General features: G+C 36.2%; 1 protein-coding gene across 13 annotated transcripts in view; it reads left to right on the forward strand.

The window, feature by feature from the left end:
* Positions 1-18,206, forward strand: part of LOC104150110 (myocyte-specific enhancer factor 2C) — a 132,516-nt gene that overhangs the window by 59,932 nt on the left and 54,378 nt on the right. For all 13 annotated transcript variants that reach the window (XM_068924527.1, XM_068924530.1, XM_068924535.1 and 10 more), the window contains one exon: positions 5,100-5,303. In XM_068924527.1, the coding sequence (XP_068780628.1) occupies positions 5,100-5,303 (204 nt within the window). The remainder of the gene's footprint in view (positions 1-5,099; positions 5,304-18,206) is intronic.

The following is an 18,206-nucleotide window of genomic DNA, read 5'->3' on the forward strand; positions in this document are numbered from 1 at the left end:
GCTACTTTAAACACATAAAATGTAAGCATGTACACTGTGATTGTTGGTGACAAATACCGAGTGCTCATAATGGCACTACTGTTAATGGCTCAGTCACCCAAAATTAGCCTATGAGAGCGTTTGATATTTCAAAATAAAGGACTAGAAGGAGACAAATTAAGAACCAAAAAAAGAAACCCCAAGCCCCCATACCATCCGCACTACCAACAGAAAAATACAGAAAAAATGAAAGCTTATATTGCGCAAAGATAAATAATGTGTCCTAAAGGGTGTTCTAGTCACAAACGGGAGTATTATGTCTGGTCTGTTTCTCCGCTGATGTATTAACATCTACAAGGAGCGCAACATTTTTGTTGTAAATTTAGCTAAATAAAGACTATTGCCAGTGGCTACTCTCCCCATTTACTAATACAGCATCTGGATTGAAAAAAAGGATCGACTCATTCACATGTGTGCATATGCGCTCATATTTAAATTTCAGCATGCCAAAGCATCTACATTCACAAAGCAAGAAACATTATCTCCTAGTGTATTTAGTTTAAATAAGCATTACTTACTACAGATTAAACAAGAAAGTCTGGCTCTGGGCCAGATTACTGTCTAAATGGAGCATATAACAATGTGTACTCATGTACACTTGCACTCTGGCTGTCTACAACCCCATTCACAGGCACTGCAATGACACGTCTGTAAACCACCCCTCAGAAAGACCTCTTGCAGCTTTATACGTGCAGAGCGAGTTGAGTGGTCTTTCCATGGTAGCGAAGAAGAGCTGGAGTTGAAGTGGAAAAATATCCTTTTGACAATCCTCTTTTGTCACTCCTTCCTCTAGCACATACAGGGGGTTTCACCTTTAGCCAGAATTTCAGCCCAAACACAGAAACAGCTAACCTTGGTTTTTATCAGTGTAGGTAGAAACTGGCTCCTTCACTTTGTTTTATTTCAGTTTTCTAATACTTGAAAGAAGCATCTGATTTACTCACAGCCTATATAGTCATCAGCATTTATACTTCTTTCCATAAAAAATGGTGCAGGCTTTAGGAACCCAAACTTCTGCATACCACCATTCCCATTATGAGAGCAGTGTGGCTCTAGAGCTTTGAAAAGTAAAAAAGACTTAAAAGGAAAGAATTGGCAGTACAAAAAGTAAAATGTTAAATGAGTAAAAGAACTGCAGTGTTTAGTCAAATAGTAGTAGACTAGTGCTTTTGGGTTTTTTTTTTTTTTTTGACTACGTATAATATGCAGGGATGGAATTAGGTTATTTTTTGGCATGTTTCAGAGGTAAATGTGGTACTCGCTGCACACAGTTTTTTCGCAATACGTATACAACCATGCATAAAAAGCCTCATAAAAGTGTTTAGGAACTGTGTTACTCTTTTACACCTTGTGTTTTATATATACATGCTTGGCAAGGTTTTAAAGACAGTTGAATACTGGCCTCTTATCTCTTCTACTTCCTCCCCCTACTCTACTTTCATTCCCCTCAGTTCTCACTCTATCATTCTAAAATATTATCCTAGCCCATGAGAGAAGGACTTTATAAATTGCCTACCTTTCTCCAGAAAAGCAGAAAATTTGTAAACTGAGAGAGACCTACAAATTAGAAGTGAACAACATCTTCCAAATCTGGTTTAGACAGCAGGCATAATTAATCATATCTTGACTAAAGTTGGCAGGGAAGAATATGTATTGATTTGATTCTTGCTGCTGAAAAAAGTTAAATATTAAACAGACTCCATTGAAACACATGCATTTTTTTGGATATCCTTTCTAAAATATGTTGATAAATTGGCTTACTGTCCTTATGTTTTCTTTCAGTCTCTGAAGTGCTTTTTATGTTATTAGGAATCTTCCTCCCGAAGACTCTATCCTGACAAGATGGCAGATTGTATGTTGATAAATGATGCTATCGTGACTGAGTAATTCAAATGCAGTGTATGATAGCAAGACTGTGTGATTACCTGGATTTATTGGTACCATAGCTACAGCTACTGCAAAGCTTGTATTCAGTGGATTGTGCATGTTTTGTTCACTCCCAGAGCTGAGTCAGTACAAGTAAAACTGTTAAAGTGCAGTCAGAGCTTCCTCAGCACAGCTTTCAAGCTCCCTTCCACCTAGACAAAAGAGGCAAAATGTTTTTAATAATTTATGCTAATCTTTACCACTCAGCAAAATTTCTGCAATACTAGAATATTCTCTGTTACCTTAGATGATATTTATTAGATACTTTTAGTTTAGGTGAATATGGTTCACATAACAAATTGAGACCAAAAAAAAGTTAAATAATAAAGAAGCTATTTACTTGTATTATTCACCTAAATATTTTGCAGTATGGAAGAGAGTTATACTTATATTCCTAATGAAGCCAAATAAAAGAAATTATGTGTAATAGTCATTTATTTTTAAATGGCTTGAAAGATATTTTTAATCTTTCCTGAGGATACTGACCTTTCACCATACATTTGAAAACAAAATTTACGACCCTAACTATGAACTATTGTAAGTGTGATACGTTTTATTTATATATATATATATATAATACATTATTATCTTCAAATGTAAATGATCTAAAGTGCAAGCTGTCAATGAGTCTATTTAAAAAGAAAAGTAATATTCCAGGCCACCATAGAAACAGTAATAGTTACAATTGTTTTTCATGCATGTATGAACAGTGGCAGAATGTAAGATGTTAGAAAGATCAAGGAGCTATTAGCAAACTGAATTCAGAGCAATTAAGATTATGTTTCAAAGAAAGAAAGAAAGATCTTATCTGTTGTCCTTTCTTTCAGTTTCCACAAAAAGGAACTCTAACCAGTATCATTTTGGTGATAAGTGTTACGAAATAAGTATGTGCTATGCAGCACAGCTGTGTGGTTACTCTAAATGTTCAGAAGCACCTAACAGTAAACACAAACAGTGGCTTTAAAGATATTTCTGTACTGGAGTGTACTTTGATGGTAAGAAGCTGTAACATGCTAAATTCTGAGGTTTCTGTGCAACAGAAACCGTACTGTATAGAGACACTCCACCTACAGCACGGTGGTCAAAAGTTGATTGAAAAGAGTTTTAGATGCAGAAAAATATGTTGAGTTAGTACATTTTAATTTCTGTGTATTTAGCCTTTTCTAAAACCTGATTTTATTTTTTTATATATATATATATGTGTGTGTGTGTGTACACACACACACACACACACACACACAAAAGTTTCTGAACAAATGCATCCCAATTTTCTACAATCAGAGAAAATATTAATGGAGTATTTGAAACACCAGTATATTTTTCAGAATTTAAAGAAGTTTTGTTACCTATCTCATTATCCATTCCAGTTCCCAAAGCCGTTGACACAGACCAATTTAGATAGAACTTACTATCAGTTACATATACTTGAGAACTGTGCTGTGGAAAGTGTTTTTTTTAAATGCTTGAATAATTGTATTTAATGCTAATCCACCTTTTCTTAAGGGTATGTTGACAGAGACGCTGAAGAGATTGAAATGGCAATAAGAGCAATAACATTTAGCATACATTTAGGAGAAGAAATGTTCGGAGTATTGCACAGAGCCTCATCTTTTTGAGATGGACTTACAAATAGGGATTAGCAATACTTAAAGGTCACGTTTCCCAAGGCATGACCTGCCGGGATTCTAAGGTAGGCTGGGGTTGCAGTTAGCATTAACTTGCATTAGGAGTGTGACAAGATAAAACAGCAGCTATCTGAACCATGTACAGAGGAATCTTCTTGCCTCAGTGTTAAACCAATTGCAGAGGTGCTACTACCTGCGGGTATTAAGGAACTAGTAGCAGCAAGTGTGGGATTAGGCAAACCTGTAAATTTGGTTGAGTGCCTGTCTTTGCCATATCAAATACCTTCACTATATGTTAAATTTGATTAATAGTAAATAGACTTAGCAAAACCATATTTTTTATCTTAAACATTCTTATTACTAAAAATCGCTAGAGAAGAAAATGGATGTAAAAAACCCTCAAACAGTCATTGCATACACTTAGTGTGTGCAGAAAGAGACGGAAGAAGCAGAAACAATTTCAACCATACAGCTAGTTTAAACAGTGCTTGGTAGTTTCTTATTGTAAGCTGCATATCTTATTAGAACTTGTAAGCTGAGGCAGAAAAGGAAAAAAAAAAAAACATATTTATTTGCTGTGCAGGTCATTCTTTGTCAAAACAGCCCCTGCGGAAAATTATACTTATGTACAAATTACAGATGATTTTCACACCACTTAGGTTTTGCATAAAGTTTCAGGGCATTAGCTGGCTTACTTAGAACTTTTAAGCACATCCCTATTGTTACCTATATAATATGACCAGAGTCCTTTGTACTAAAAAATGCCAGTTCATATTTCTAAGCATCTACATTGAGATGAAATAAAATATGCTACAGCTGTGTATAGGTAAGACCTTATGTCAAAGAGGATATTTGTTGCTGGCCAGCTAGCATTTGTTCTTCATTCTTGCTTTATATTTTTTGTTTCTCAGATGAGAACGTGAAAGTTAAATAACGTGTGTTTGATGCTTTTAAACTAGATACTTCTTCAAAACTATTGTGAGTGTATTTATATAAATACTGTAATAATTCCCCCTGCTAAAAATCAAGCCAGCTAGGACTGGGGGGCAGGATGGAATCAGTCAATCACTATCTAAAATAGGAACTGACTTCACCTTCTGTTCAAACTTTTTAAAACTGCACATCTGAGGTGCAGTTTTAAAATATTGATGGGAAAAATGTATGCAGTATAAATTCAATGTCTAAGAAGGGCAAAACTATAAGAATTAAGAAGTTAGAGAGAAAGATGCAGCATCAACAGCTCATAGTGTTACTTTATGAAAATGCACCGTACTTTTTACTCGTAGCTTGAGTTTTGTGCAATGAGAATTACATATATTTCCTCAGTTACATAACACACACAGATGGATACTTACATTCTATTTTGGAACTAAATTTATATTTATGGACTTCCATTCTAAACTTGTTCTAATCAAAGACTACAGCAGTCACATTATATTTCCAAGAAAAGAAAAAGGGCTACAAAGACTGACTTAGGGATTTTTGATGGACTTTTTTTTCTTTTTGCAGGTGACATTTACAAAGAGGAAATTTGGGTTAATGAAGAAGGCTTATGAGCTGAGCGTGCTATGTGACTGTGAGATTGCTCTGATCATCTTCAACAGCACCAACAAACTGTTCCAGTATGCCAGCACTGACATGGACAAAGTGCTGCTGAAGTACACAGAGTACAATGAGCCACATGAGAGTCGAACGAATTCAGATATTGTTGAGGTAAGACTTTGCGTTCCGTGAGGATTCTTTTTTGACTTTGCCCCAAGATTGAGGTACCCAAAGCAAGAAGCCTGATCATGCTTTCTCGAGGGTCGCAGAACATATCTGAGAGGTGACATAATGGTAGGAGAACAGAATAGGGAGGAAAAGGTACAGCTTTGGGGCTGGAGGTTGTATGAGACGCGCAGAAGAGCAGTAGAGGTTGGAGGGATTTCATATATTTTGTGAGCTGTAAAATTTATCCCACTGAGTCTCTCAAACTCAGCAGAAACTCCTGCGATGGGATCAGTGGCTCCCTGTTGTCCAGCTTTCTGTGCTGCTTTGTCCCTTAGCCTTCTCTGTGCCTTGGCCACTACCTGCCAGCTGAATCTCCCCCTTGTCTTGTTGTAGCTCCCGGTGATGTGCTCCCCACATTACATTGCGTGCATTCTCTCCTCACTCCAAAAGTTAGAATGCACGCAGATTGGGAGGCACTGAAAAATACAGGGTAAAAGACATGGAAGAAAAATATTTAGAATCACTATTTTAAGGTATTTGATTGAATTTTTTTTTTGAAGCTTTTTGTTTATTTACAGAGGTAAGCAGTTTAACAGAACGCAAGAAAAATTTACTTACAAGCTATACAATCTAACAAATGCTTTAACTCTCTCTCATACAAAATGCCGTTACCAGAAGTATAATAACGATATCAAAACAATATTATCAGACTGTTAGAAACCTCTTAGAATTATAACAAATTAATGTACACTATTAAATAGGGCGAGCTGAAAATTATTAATTAAAATTTACAATTTTTTTCAGCTTCTAATATTTACAGAAAAGTCAGTTTAATATCCAACCACATTAAGGCTCAAGCCATGCAAAATAAATGAAGCTTTTAAAGATTTTGCTGCAATAGCAAAACACTCAGAGTAAAATTTTTTTAAAAAAGCTTATGTGACTTAGGCAAGTCCCATTTTCAAAACATCTAAGTGGTTAGGCATCTAATGGTAACATTTAAAAAAACATTGGAAGGATGAGGTCCTGTCTTACAGATATAGAAATCAATGAAAAATCAGTCATAAATGCTACTGAATGCCTTGGCCTATACACTTGAATTACTTAAGATGTTTTTTTAAAGAGTGTTAGTTTCAGGTTTTTAAATAATCTGGATATTGCTGAAAACAAGTCTGGTGCTTTTAGAATCTTCACCTGGGCTAATCATGTATTTGAGTCTTGCAATGGAAGAAATTAAGTGTATAAGTTAAATGTAAAATATTTTTGATGGAGAAAATATACTATTTGATAGATGTTGTTATGCTTGTTACCAGGTGTCACAGTCACAACACAATGGATCAGCAAAGATTGCGAACTAGGGATATATATCACTTTTCTGTCTATCCTTATGTCAATGTATAAGATGATACTGTTTTGCTTCTTCACGATCTCGCAGCAGATATCCTCCACCATCAGGAGAGGGTGAGGTTCTGACAGCAGAACAAAAATTTCTGTGAGTTAGGACTAAGAGGAAAGTATGTAATTTTTTCCTCCTCTCCATCATTTCTTTTTCTCTCTCACTTCAAATCCTCCTTACAGACAGCAAGCCCTTCCTGTCACCCTAGGGATTTAACCCTGTTACCTCTGGTCAACCCATGTCCTGTTCTGCAGAACACAAATTCTATCCCCTAAACAATCCCCTGCCCTCTTTTAGTGGCACAAAGCCAGAATATTCTTAGCAGGAAAAGCTTCCTGTGATATCTTTACTCTTTCCTGCAAGCTTTCTTGTGGGAATGGGTAATTAGGCCACTGGTTAGGGATTTATAACGTGCTTCACAATGAATGAAGACTTACGATCATGAGGACTCTGTTTTTTCAAGAAACTTGAGTGAAAAAATAAAATTTGAAATAATGTCTGTGTTGTAGCTTTGGCATTTTCAGAAAGATCACTCTCTGCACCTGCAAAATCCTTTTCCTGCAGCAATAGTGGCCTAGTTAGATCAGGCTGACAGGCAATTTTGCATGCAAATGTGTAATTTTGTGGGTGCGCTCACAATTCAGTGGGCATCTCTTTTCTTTTCACTCCGCTAAAAGGCAGCTAAATAAAAGTAGGTAACTGAAATGAATATTATTTAAAGGGAGTAATCTAACAAACAGCAGAAAAGGCCAAACCAAGTGCAGTTTTTTATGTTTTTTCCGTATGTATTGTCCAGCTCTGAATTAAGTCATTTGATTGTTTTGGTGCTATAGTTTTCAGTATTCTGCATGTAATGCAAAATGCTTAAGCCACACTAAAGCCAGTACCATTTCAGGATCAAAGAAGTACTTGTGGAGGGTGTAGGTTTTGAACAAGAGTGCCATATTAGCAGAAAGGACATGTGCAATTTATCCTGCCTTTACTTGATAAATAACATGACAGTGACTGGTACAATAGGGGAAGAAAGCCCACAGAAGTATGTGATCTACAAGATAGCTTGGCTCGTGGTGTAGTTTGGATATATTTTTAGGTACAGGATATAAATCTGCTACACATTCAAATATTTAAGTTGATCAGTTAAACTGACTGCATTACACCTATTTTCCTTGTAAGGAGTCATTTTTTTCACTTTCAGTCAGCTAGATTTCATACTTACAAGTTTTTTAATCTTGTTCTTCCAGAGCAATCAACAGCAGCTGAAGATCAGACAGTATTATTAAATCTGATCATTTTCAAATAAATAACTGTTCAATAACTATATTTCAGCAGAAGAAAAGGACATAGCTGTGCTCACAGATTTCCCTACAGAATCATAGAAAGAAAACTTTTTAGGTAGCCTTCTGAAATTTTGAAATACAACTGTCAACCATATAAAGGTCTTAGCCTTCAATTTAGAATACAATTTCTGATCACATTCTGCATAATATTAACTATTTAGTTACTTTTTGATTGTTGTAGAATTGAGTTATCAGTCATTAGACTATTTTATAACTTCTTTGAATAATCTCTATTCAAAAAAAATGAAAAGTTTATATCCCTAATATGTATTTAATTCCTTCCAGTTTAATCCACTGCACTTCAAATCTAAAGGTTACATGAATTTTCATGTAGTTCTGGTTAAACTTGTTAATTTTATTAATCAGACATTTTCAATTTATTTACTAGGATTAATTATGTTTACTAGGATTAATTATGTTTAGCATTTCTGAAGAAATGAATCTTCAGGCCACAATATATTATTTGGAATAGCAGAAGACACGGTGTTATACATCTAATAAGGGAAAAATGTCTTGCAATGAATTTTAATACTTGTATGACTGCAAATTGAGCAAAGCTACCTTGGTCCTGATTACTGCAGTGATGTAAACAGAGTAGTTAATATTAAGAGAAATGTAAAACTCTTTGAGTTCAGTTAGTGTTATTCTTGGAGCTCTTTTGGTTTAATGTTTTTAACAAATATATTATGACTTTCTTTACGTATGTGGTAATTTTATTTACGTGTAGTATCAATCATTGAAATTGTCTTTTCCAGTTATCTCATTCACAATGGAATTGCTTGATGTGTAATTTGGCATATCTGAGTTCTTGAGATCATAAAAAATTATCTACCAGCTAAATGTATTTCAGATATTACCCAGTAAATACACTTACAAATGTCCACTGGTAACTAAAAAGCAATGCACATTCTTGAAGGAGAAAAAAAATGTATTCAACACTCAAGTCTGTTCATTCTCAGCAAAAGTGACAATTATTTTAAGTCTCACTGAAATCTTTGTAGAGGTTGTATGATATCTATTAGTTCTGCAAACAAAGGTTCATTCTGAGATCGCTGTTTAGAGTTAACTGTGTTCCTAAAACTGAAGCCTTTATGTCCCTACCCACCAAACCACTCACCTCACAGTCTTTCCTTCAACTTTACTTCAGTTAAAAAGCACATGCTGATTGCTGGGATATAGTAACCTATTTTAAGGAATAGCAGAATCTGTGTAAGATGTACTTGCTGTACCTGAGGACATTGAGAAAAAAGATTAATTTCATCTTTATGCTGATTTCCCAATCCTGTATGTAAATATGGAATACAATACATTCTGAGCAGCTGTCTTTTAAAAAATCTGCCACTGGAAGATTTTTAATTCTTTACTTTAAAATGGGAATAGATTTTCTCTCATTAGAAACTCCTGTAGCATTTAGTACCTGTTTTTTGGTACAGAAATGGTGTTTTTACAACTGTAGTTTCATTCTGTCTTTAGAAGTTTGTCAATACTTCCATTTACTATCTGCTTTCATAGAAAAAGGTTATCCTATAGGTCTCCCATTTAATGCTGTCAGCACGGTTGCATAGGACTAGGCAAGAATTTTGTTATGACAGTGAGGAAAAGGGGAACAAGAGTAAATGCAGGAGTTTTATGACTGACTTTAAAAAGAGCATTTTGCCTTTTTGCAGTCATTTAAAATAATGAGGCCAGATCCTACCCTTGTTTCTATAAAACAGAAGTGGATCTAACATGACTTATTTCAGTGAAATTTCACAGTTACACTACCATAAGTGAGAAGAGAATCAGACCTTGTGAATTTGAACTGTTCTTAAAACAGGGACCACTTTACTACTTTGTGCAGTAAAGATTTTAATAAAGATTTTTTTTAATGAAGGTTTAATAATAAGGTTTTAATAAAGATTTTATCAGGGCATCACTAGGGAACTAACTTTAACATTATAGATTTCAAAATATGGTAATATCTAAGATGGTTTATTCTGTTTATATGGCAAAATTAAAATGCAAATAAAATATTGAAATTTTAATTAATTTGATTCAAAAAGGTAATTGATCTTAAAATGTACTATAATATAGTGATAATGAGTAAAAAATAGTGCTACTTATATTTATTTGATTTCCTTGTCTTAATATCCAATGTTACCTTTTTATCTTTAGTGAAAAATACTTTATAGATGCTATTTCTCCTCAGGAAGAATTGGACTCTCATTTAGAAATGCCAGTTTTGGGGCTGGATGATACTTTTTAATATGTTTTTCCTGTTTCTTATTTCCAGTGTATCACCACACCTAGGAAAATTGACGTTGTTCTGCTATCCAACTGTACAGGGCTCGGTGTGATCCAGAATTTGTAACAATTTATCTCATTTGCCCTTTTTGACTCTTATCCTAAATACAATACTTTCTTATCACCTTCTGAGGAGCAATGGGAGGAGATTGTCAGTATTGCACCATTGACAAAGGTTCATATTTCATGATAAGACAGCTGCTTTTCATCTGTGGCTGCTCTAAATTATCTGGTCTAATAACTTTGTCCTCATGTATTTAGCTGGGCAGAACTCCTATTATTCAAATGGTATATAGTCTGAGTATATATGAGCTCAACCAATAGTGCCAAAGCACTGTAAGCCTGCTGCTAAGGAGCTGAGAAAGGACATTGCCCTTTGATGGTAGGGGCATTTTTTAGACTACAAATACAGGGAACTGTTTTGCATCTTGGCTGCAAATGTAATTACAGTCCTAGGCATGTTACAGAAATCTACTGTGGTTCTTCAGCTAAGCCATCAAGTTTTTGCCAATTTAAGGTGAAATTTCCTGCTTGTTTTCTCTCTCTCTGTCCCTTCCTTCGTCCCTGTCACTTCTTTCATGTCATAGCATCAGCTACTTTCTTGGCTTTAGCAGATCTCTCATAAGTTTTTACTAAGCCCAGTTTTTGATTCTGTTTCTTAGACACTGAGTCTGACACGCTGATCCTTGCTCATGCACATAAATTATTCCCCCACAACTTACTAACCACTTCATCTTTGAGCTCTTTTTAGGCCTCCAGTCCATCAGTTTCTTTGACCCTGCTGCTCTTATTCTCCACCTTTCTCCAACTGGCTTCTATTCCTCTGCTGATTCAGTGGTCACTACATTTAACTCAAGTTCTGCTATTAGGTCAGCCCTTTCAAATTCATCCCATCAACCATCTCTTCCGTTTTCTGGCGCACACACATCCACCTCCTCCGTTCCTCTCTGCCAAACCACTAATCATTTGTAGAGAAAACAGAGGAACAATGCAAACTTCCTCCACTTTTCTCTTTCCTAACTGAGCTTCATTATACATATAAATCTATGCTTCAGTGGTGATCACCCAGCAGATCTTCTCCAAACTTTAGTTCTCTCCTTAAAACTGCTACTTTGCATGCATACTACCACATGATCTTTGCAGCTGCCTTTTATCTTACAAGAACTCCTCCATGACCCCAGTGTCTTTGCCTTTTCTGAAAGGTCTCTTTTGCTATCTGCCTTTAACTCTGTCTTTTCTTGGCATCTAACTTGAACTATTCCTTTTTTTTCTAAACCATTTTTACACCTAGAAAGCATTCCAGCTCCCTCACATAGTCTTTTACATATAGAAAGATGTCAGCTGCTATAGTACACCGCTTCAATAAAACTTCACACTCATTTGGCTTCTTAAGTATACATTATCTTACCGTTTTTTGAACCTGAATATTTGTCCTTTCACCCACCTCTCTGCTCACCTGCTCAAAACTAACTGTATTTTGCTGTTTTCTAACACATAATAGACAAACACAGGTCCTGTCTTGAAGTACTTACAGCCCTACTTCAGACATGGCACAGTAAGAACAGGTACCAAAATAAGATGTTATGATGATACTATAACATGATTCTCCATGTGATGCACATCAGGATCATTTTCAGTTCTGGTCGGTCCATTTTCAGTCCTTGTCCATCAAGCAATATTTAACCTACTCTTACTGAGGGCCATCTTTTGACCAGTTCTGAGGATCTTTTCATCTTCACGTCTTCAGTCTCATCCTTCTTAATCTCCGCCACTTGCACTGCAGTACGTACTTCTTTTTTTTTCCATCTTTCTGTCCCAAAGAGCGTCAAAATATTGTTCTCTCCTTGTCTCTCCAGCTGCTTCTTTAGTCTGACTCATAGGGACTATCAGTTTCCATTACAGTTGATGCCCCCCCCCCAATCCTGTTTCCCCTCTCCTTTCTCACTGAAATTGGGTGAGTTTGGAGAAACTTACTTTGGGTGATCTCCTGCCCTTAGTGATATTGAGGGCTTCACCAAGAATTAGCATGAGCCTCTCTAGGAGACTTAATTATCCTAAGGTTGTTATGATGGTGTTGCTAGTTGGACATGGGGGAAAAAAAAAAAGTAGTTCTAATTTGCAGACTTAAGTCACAATTTTAAATAATTACAAATTATAGGTTCTTTTTGAAAGATAATCAGCATTTAGCATTGTCTTTTAAATTTGTTTTCCAAAGCACGATACCTCTTCTGCAGCTCTAGTTCATCTAGCTGATGAACTTACCTATTGCAGAGCGTTTCCCCTTCCCTGGTGGACTCCTGTAGTTTGTGAGGGAGAATAAACTGAACATAAGCTGGAGGGAAGAGTGCCAATTGCAACAGCATTTTCCTCCAAGAGAAAGAACTTAGTTTGTGGACACGTGAAATTCTTCCTGCATATTTCACATCTTTTGTGTTTTACAGCACACAGAGCCATCTTTGCGTGCTTTAAGATTAGGATGGTAGGGAACAAAGTAATACCAAGTCACATAGGATGGTGAGATTTGTAATTTTGCTGTTTTGTTGTTGTTGTTATTGACTGCTAAGAAAGCATTCTGTTCAAAAAAGGCATATGATGAAAATATGCAACAAATGATAAACAGCAATGAACATTCCCACTGCTTTGCAGAAGAACTAGCTTGAATTGAAACTCTAATAGGCTTTTAGTACGACCAGCAACAGAAAGTTAATAGGCATGAAATACTACTAAATCTATAGGATAATGCACGGACTTGCCAATTAAAACCTAGTGCAGCTTTAGTATATTGGAAGGCTGGAGATGATGAGGATAGCGTTCAGGTGACAAGGGCTGCACACATGTGACAAGCTGCTTGGGCAGTATGTTGTGCCTGAGAGGACTGCTACAGTCCTGTTTTACTGATGGCCTTATCCTATCAATTCTTACAGGTGTGCTGTGGGCCCTGTAGCACTTGTAGGATTAGACACTTGGCAAGGAAGTTCTGAATGAGATAAAGGGGGGAAAAATCCCTTCTGTCAATTATTTCTAAAGGTCATAGAGCTAATGACTAGCTGGGAGGTTAATTAGATTCTGAAAGCCTCTTCATATCAATTAAGACTCTTATCTGTATATTTGTAGTAAATAAGCCCCTATAACTATCTAAATGTACTCATTTTAGAAAAAGTAAGGCAACTGTTGTAGCTAGTTTAGTGTATTTTCTTCTCTTGTCATCATAACATAATACTGCATATAAACAAGCTGTGAAATACATATCAAGCCAGCTCTTCAGCTGTTGAAATCAGCAGAATTATTTCATCTATCATGGGCTGAAGATCTGGGACATTATAGAAAGTAAACCTGTACGTAAGAAACGTTATTCAGGGTGATCTGAAGACAGTACAGTCTATTGGATAGTGCCCTGGACAAGGACTCATGAGACTTAGATTTTATTAATAGCTTTGCCAAATATTGTTGTGTGACCTTGGACAAGTCACATCTCCTAATGCTTCAGCTTCCCTGTCTGCAAAATGGGGATAGCAATATTGATTTCCTTTGTAAATTGGTTGAAGACCAGCTGGTTAAAAAAACATCTACTCTTTTCAGTTTCCACAGGCCAGGGGGTGACTGGCCAGGGTCAGTTGGCCAACAAGTTTTGTTTTAATGATGATTTAGTTTTTTTTAAATGTTTGCTTCTTGTTTCACTTTTAGTAAATATGAGCCAAACCATTACTGCTAACCTCATGTATGACAAAATCATGGGATTGGCTTCAAGATCTTGAGCATTTTTGTAATATTCCTTTGGTCTTTGTTTGCTTGCCTTCTGGGTTTTCAGCCTTTGGAAGATGTGTGTGTAACCTAATGTCTTCATGTGAGCTTTTTCTATATTTTTCCTAACCATGGTTAGTAGAAAAAGATCTTCTTGGGAGGGGGGTGAAATCCAATTTTCAGAAACATTTTTTAAATTCTCCATATTATCAATATTAATTTCATTTTTGCAAGCAAATAATTTAGAAATACATCTTTTTAAACAAAAGCTAATAATGTGATGCAGTGTTATTATTCCATAAATTTGAGCTTTAAGTAAATAATAGCTACTATAAGACGTCAAGAAAAACTTCAAATCTGGAAAACTGCAAGCCAATTCTGTTCTGTCCAAAGTAGTCCCTCAGAGGGACTGCTGTCCCAGTCAATGGGACTGACCAAAGTAGTCCCTCTACAATCCAGTAGACAACAATTTATTCCCTTCCTCATATTTATACACATGAGATTTTGACTCCATATCTTTCCTTCTCCAGGCAACTGTTTAAGCTCTCCTTCATAACTCCACAGCACACCTAACCAATAGTCTTTTGATGCTCTACAGGCTATAAGAAGAAAAGTCAGGTTTTGACACTCTCTTTTTATTTTGAATATATTTGAAATTAATCCAGTATGTGAAAAATAACAGCTAAGGGAAAGTTTGTATAATGAGTTATTTTGTGCTGCTTTCTCTCAAAAATGGCCATTTTTTCACTATAATTTATTCTCAGTAAGGATTTGGCTGGCATGAAAAATATTTTGTAATCCTAAAGTGTCTCAAATGAAAGTGAAGTAGCTGACCTGATAGATTATTTTTCCATGATCTGGAAAAAGAGAATAGGGACAGAGAAAAATAGAATGAATGTAAGTTCAGTTGGTCTGAAGCATTTAGTAGAACAAAAGTTGCTTTTGTGTATATTTTCAGGAAACTCTAGACTTCTTTAGACTGACTGAGGATCCATCCTTACTATTGGTCAGGGCCCTACTTTTCTTTTTCTTTTATTCTTCTGTTCTTACTAATCAGTTAAAAATATTTTAATATCTTAGGATATGTTTTGGCCCTATTGTTGTAAAAATGCAATGAGAATAAAGATAAAAAATATGCGCGTAATATAAAAGTGTTTCAAACTCTGTTGGTGATTCCCTTCTTTGTCAAACTTAAATCTGTATTTCTTAGAGCTAGCTCTATTTCACAGATGACTGTTTCTTTCTCTAAAACATGATATATCTGGCTGAGAAGCTGGAAAAATCTTACATGTCTGTGTAACATTCTTATAACTTAATAGCTCCAAAGTTTTATCCCAATCTAGTCATTGGAGAATGTTCTTTGTTTTTGTAGTCACTGTTTCACATAGTAACAGCTTGTTGTATTTTGGTCTGATTGCCAGAGGGTAGGTTTATTTTTAAATCCCTGAACTCTGAATTTTCTTTATTTTTCCAAGATTGGAAGCAGCTGAAACGCCTGGAGATACAGGTTGAAGGGCTTGCTTCATAATATGAGATGGGAAGCCTCATCCCCTCCCCCTTTTGTGTTTTTCTTTTTTTAAATTTTTCCTAACAAATGTCTTTTAACTGATATTTGTCTAAAAATAGAAAACTGCCTAACTAAAAATAGCTTGGCTCTCAGTCTTGCCAAGGAAAATGGAGAGGAATAGGCGTGGAATAGAAGGCTGAGTAATCCAGCTCTATTCATTCACAGATCCCTTTGAGAATGCAGGCGATGATAAAGTGCCCTCAAAAAACCACAAGCCTGACTTGCTCTCTTCAGACTCCTAGGTGCCAATAAACATTTTAGCCCAAGGATATATTTTTTTTTCTCATAGATCGTAAACACTTTCTGAAAGACAAGGCTTTGTTTCACAGAAGCTGACTTACTGTCAAAAATAGCTGACTTTCCTGAGGTTCTTTTTTTTTAACTTTCCACATGTTTTTAAATTTATTTTCAGATGAGCAATGACTGCAATGTCCTGTTAAGAAATACCATGAAATTTTACATATCTGGTGTGAATGAATGAAAAAATAGATGCTTTTCATTGATTGCACACTTATGACTGTACCCTCAAAACTTCACGTGTCCCTAAGAAAAATTTATTACTCCAATTCTGAGTAGTAAAAGTGAATGAGTAGACAGCTGATTTATTTCACTGAGAAATGGAACTATTTAGCTGCAGAGGACTTCTTGAAATGCACATATGAGTTAGGTTTCTTACTTGTAATTCTTTCTTTATCCAGAACTCACATTTGGGCAAGGGGTTGGGGGAATGGGAAGGATCAGATTAACTTAAAAAAAGCCAAACTGTTGAGAACTCTGCAAAGCACAATCTTTTCATTCGGAAAGCTGTCGTGTCAATCTTCTTTTGTGCTACTAAGGTTTTTATATCACATCATCATTGTGGTATTGTAGTGTGAGCTATCAGTAATCCTAGAAGGGAGAAAAGACACCAGGAAGGGTTGAGCTTGTTATTTAAAGCAGGAATGTTTGTTGTTGTTCTGTATGGAGTTTTTTGTTTTTTAAAAATCTGAATAACCTGGTCAAACACAGCAACAGGGTGTGGAAATGTCAGCACAGTTCACAGGGTTATTTGGGCCTAAGTATTGTTTTGTTCAGTTCCTGTAATGCTGCTTGTGATAAGGCTCTGGAGACAAAGGACGATAATTGATGGAAGGGGACTTAAATCACTCCAAAAAGAATCAAGGTCCTTGTATTTGGGTACATCGACTCTTCTGGTCTCCTTCCTCCTTGTAAAGCATTTTGTCTTCTTGCATGTTGGCCCCCTACTGCTCTTTGTAATGGAGGCAGACCACAAGTGATTCCTTTATGCAGTACACAGGGTGTAATTGTGTCTGTGTGGTGTATTAGTAATTACCAAGGCTGAATTCTCATATTGTATCTTCACTGCAAGCATGGAAAAATAGGACACACTACCCTGCCTTACCATTTTCAACCTAGATAGTGAGCTACTTATAGCTATGTTCCAGAGGCAAAGGCTTTTGTGACCAAACCCATTTTTCATTTTCATCATTAAGACATCTCTGTTTTGTAAGGTAAATACAAAATGTGAATTTTCACCTGAATTCTTGCACAGGAATATTAATCAGAAGTGTAGAAATACTGTATCTTCTGCTACCTCACTGCTATCTTTAATGCAAACTACTGAACTTGCCCTCCTTTCACTGAGGACTTTTTTTCTTATGCTGGGATCCCTTAAGCTGTCAACTGCTCTCAGTCAAACCAGTGTTGAAGATTGTACTGCACTGCACTGAGTTTCTTGTAAAATCAGCAAGTGATGCACCGTTCATACACTTACACATGAGTAAAGTTTTTTAGTGTCTAAGTGTTTCCAGATGTGGACCCTTAGCCACTGCTCATAGTTTTATTAGGTAAAAGAGTCCTGTGCTATTAAAATGCTAAAAAGCTCTGATACGTAAAGTCAGTCCTTCATGTTTAATTAGAGCCTTGCTTTAAAGCCCAGAGTGGGCAATGAGAGCCTTCTGACTGACTTCAGAATCCTCTGCTTAGGATTCCTAGCACAAGCATCAAGTTCGACAGGGTCTACCATCTTAATGTAGCAAGCAGTACTAGGAGAGATCTTATTCCTACAAACTTGCATAGAAGTCCTGTTGTAGACAGTGAGACAAGAAGAAAAGTTGAACGCTCTCACAAACATTGGCTGAATCACAGCTTTATTTCTGAAGCAGTGTCAGTGTCAGTAACCCCCCTTCCTGAGGAACAAAGACACTGCACAGACGGTGCTTCATCGAGAAACACCAGAGAGGATGGGGGGACAAAGAGTCCGGCCAATCCTGGCTTTTTGCTTACTTCACTCCTTCTGCTAGGGAGCTGGCATTTTAATTGCTCAGAGCAGAGTACCTAGCACTTCCATACTGCATGAAGGAATATACCTCCAGCCTGTCCTTCCCTGGACTGCACGCAGACAACGCTGTCTGTTCTTCAGACACCTTCCCACAATTTTTATAGTTCTGGCAAAAGTTCTGTTAAACTTCAAAATATGCTGACTTTTTTTTCCTTGTTACAGTAAGCGGATATAAATTAATTATTTATTTGTGTGCTATAAAATTTGCATCCATCCTTTATGTATTATGTAGTTGATATTG

The sequence above is a fragment of the Struthio camelus genome, chromosome W (assembly GCF_040807025.1).
Source record: "Struthio camelus isolate bStrCam1 chromosome W, bStrCam1.hap1, whole genome shotgun sequence".
Classification (NCBI taxonomy): domain Eukaryota; kingdom Metazoa; phylum Chordata; class Aves; order Struthioniformes; family Struthionidae; genus Struthio; species Struthio camelus.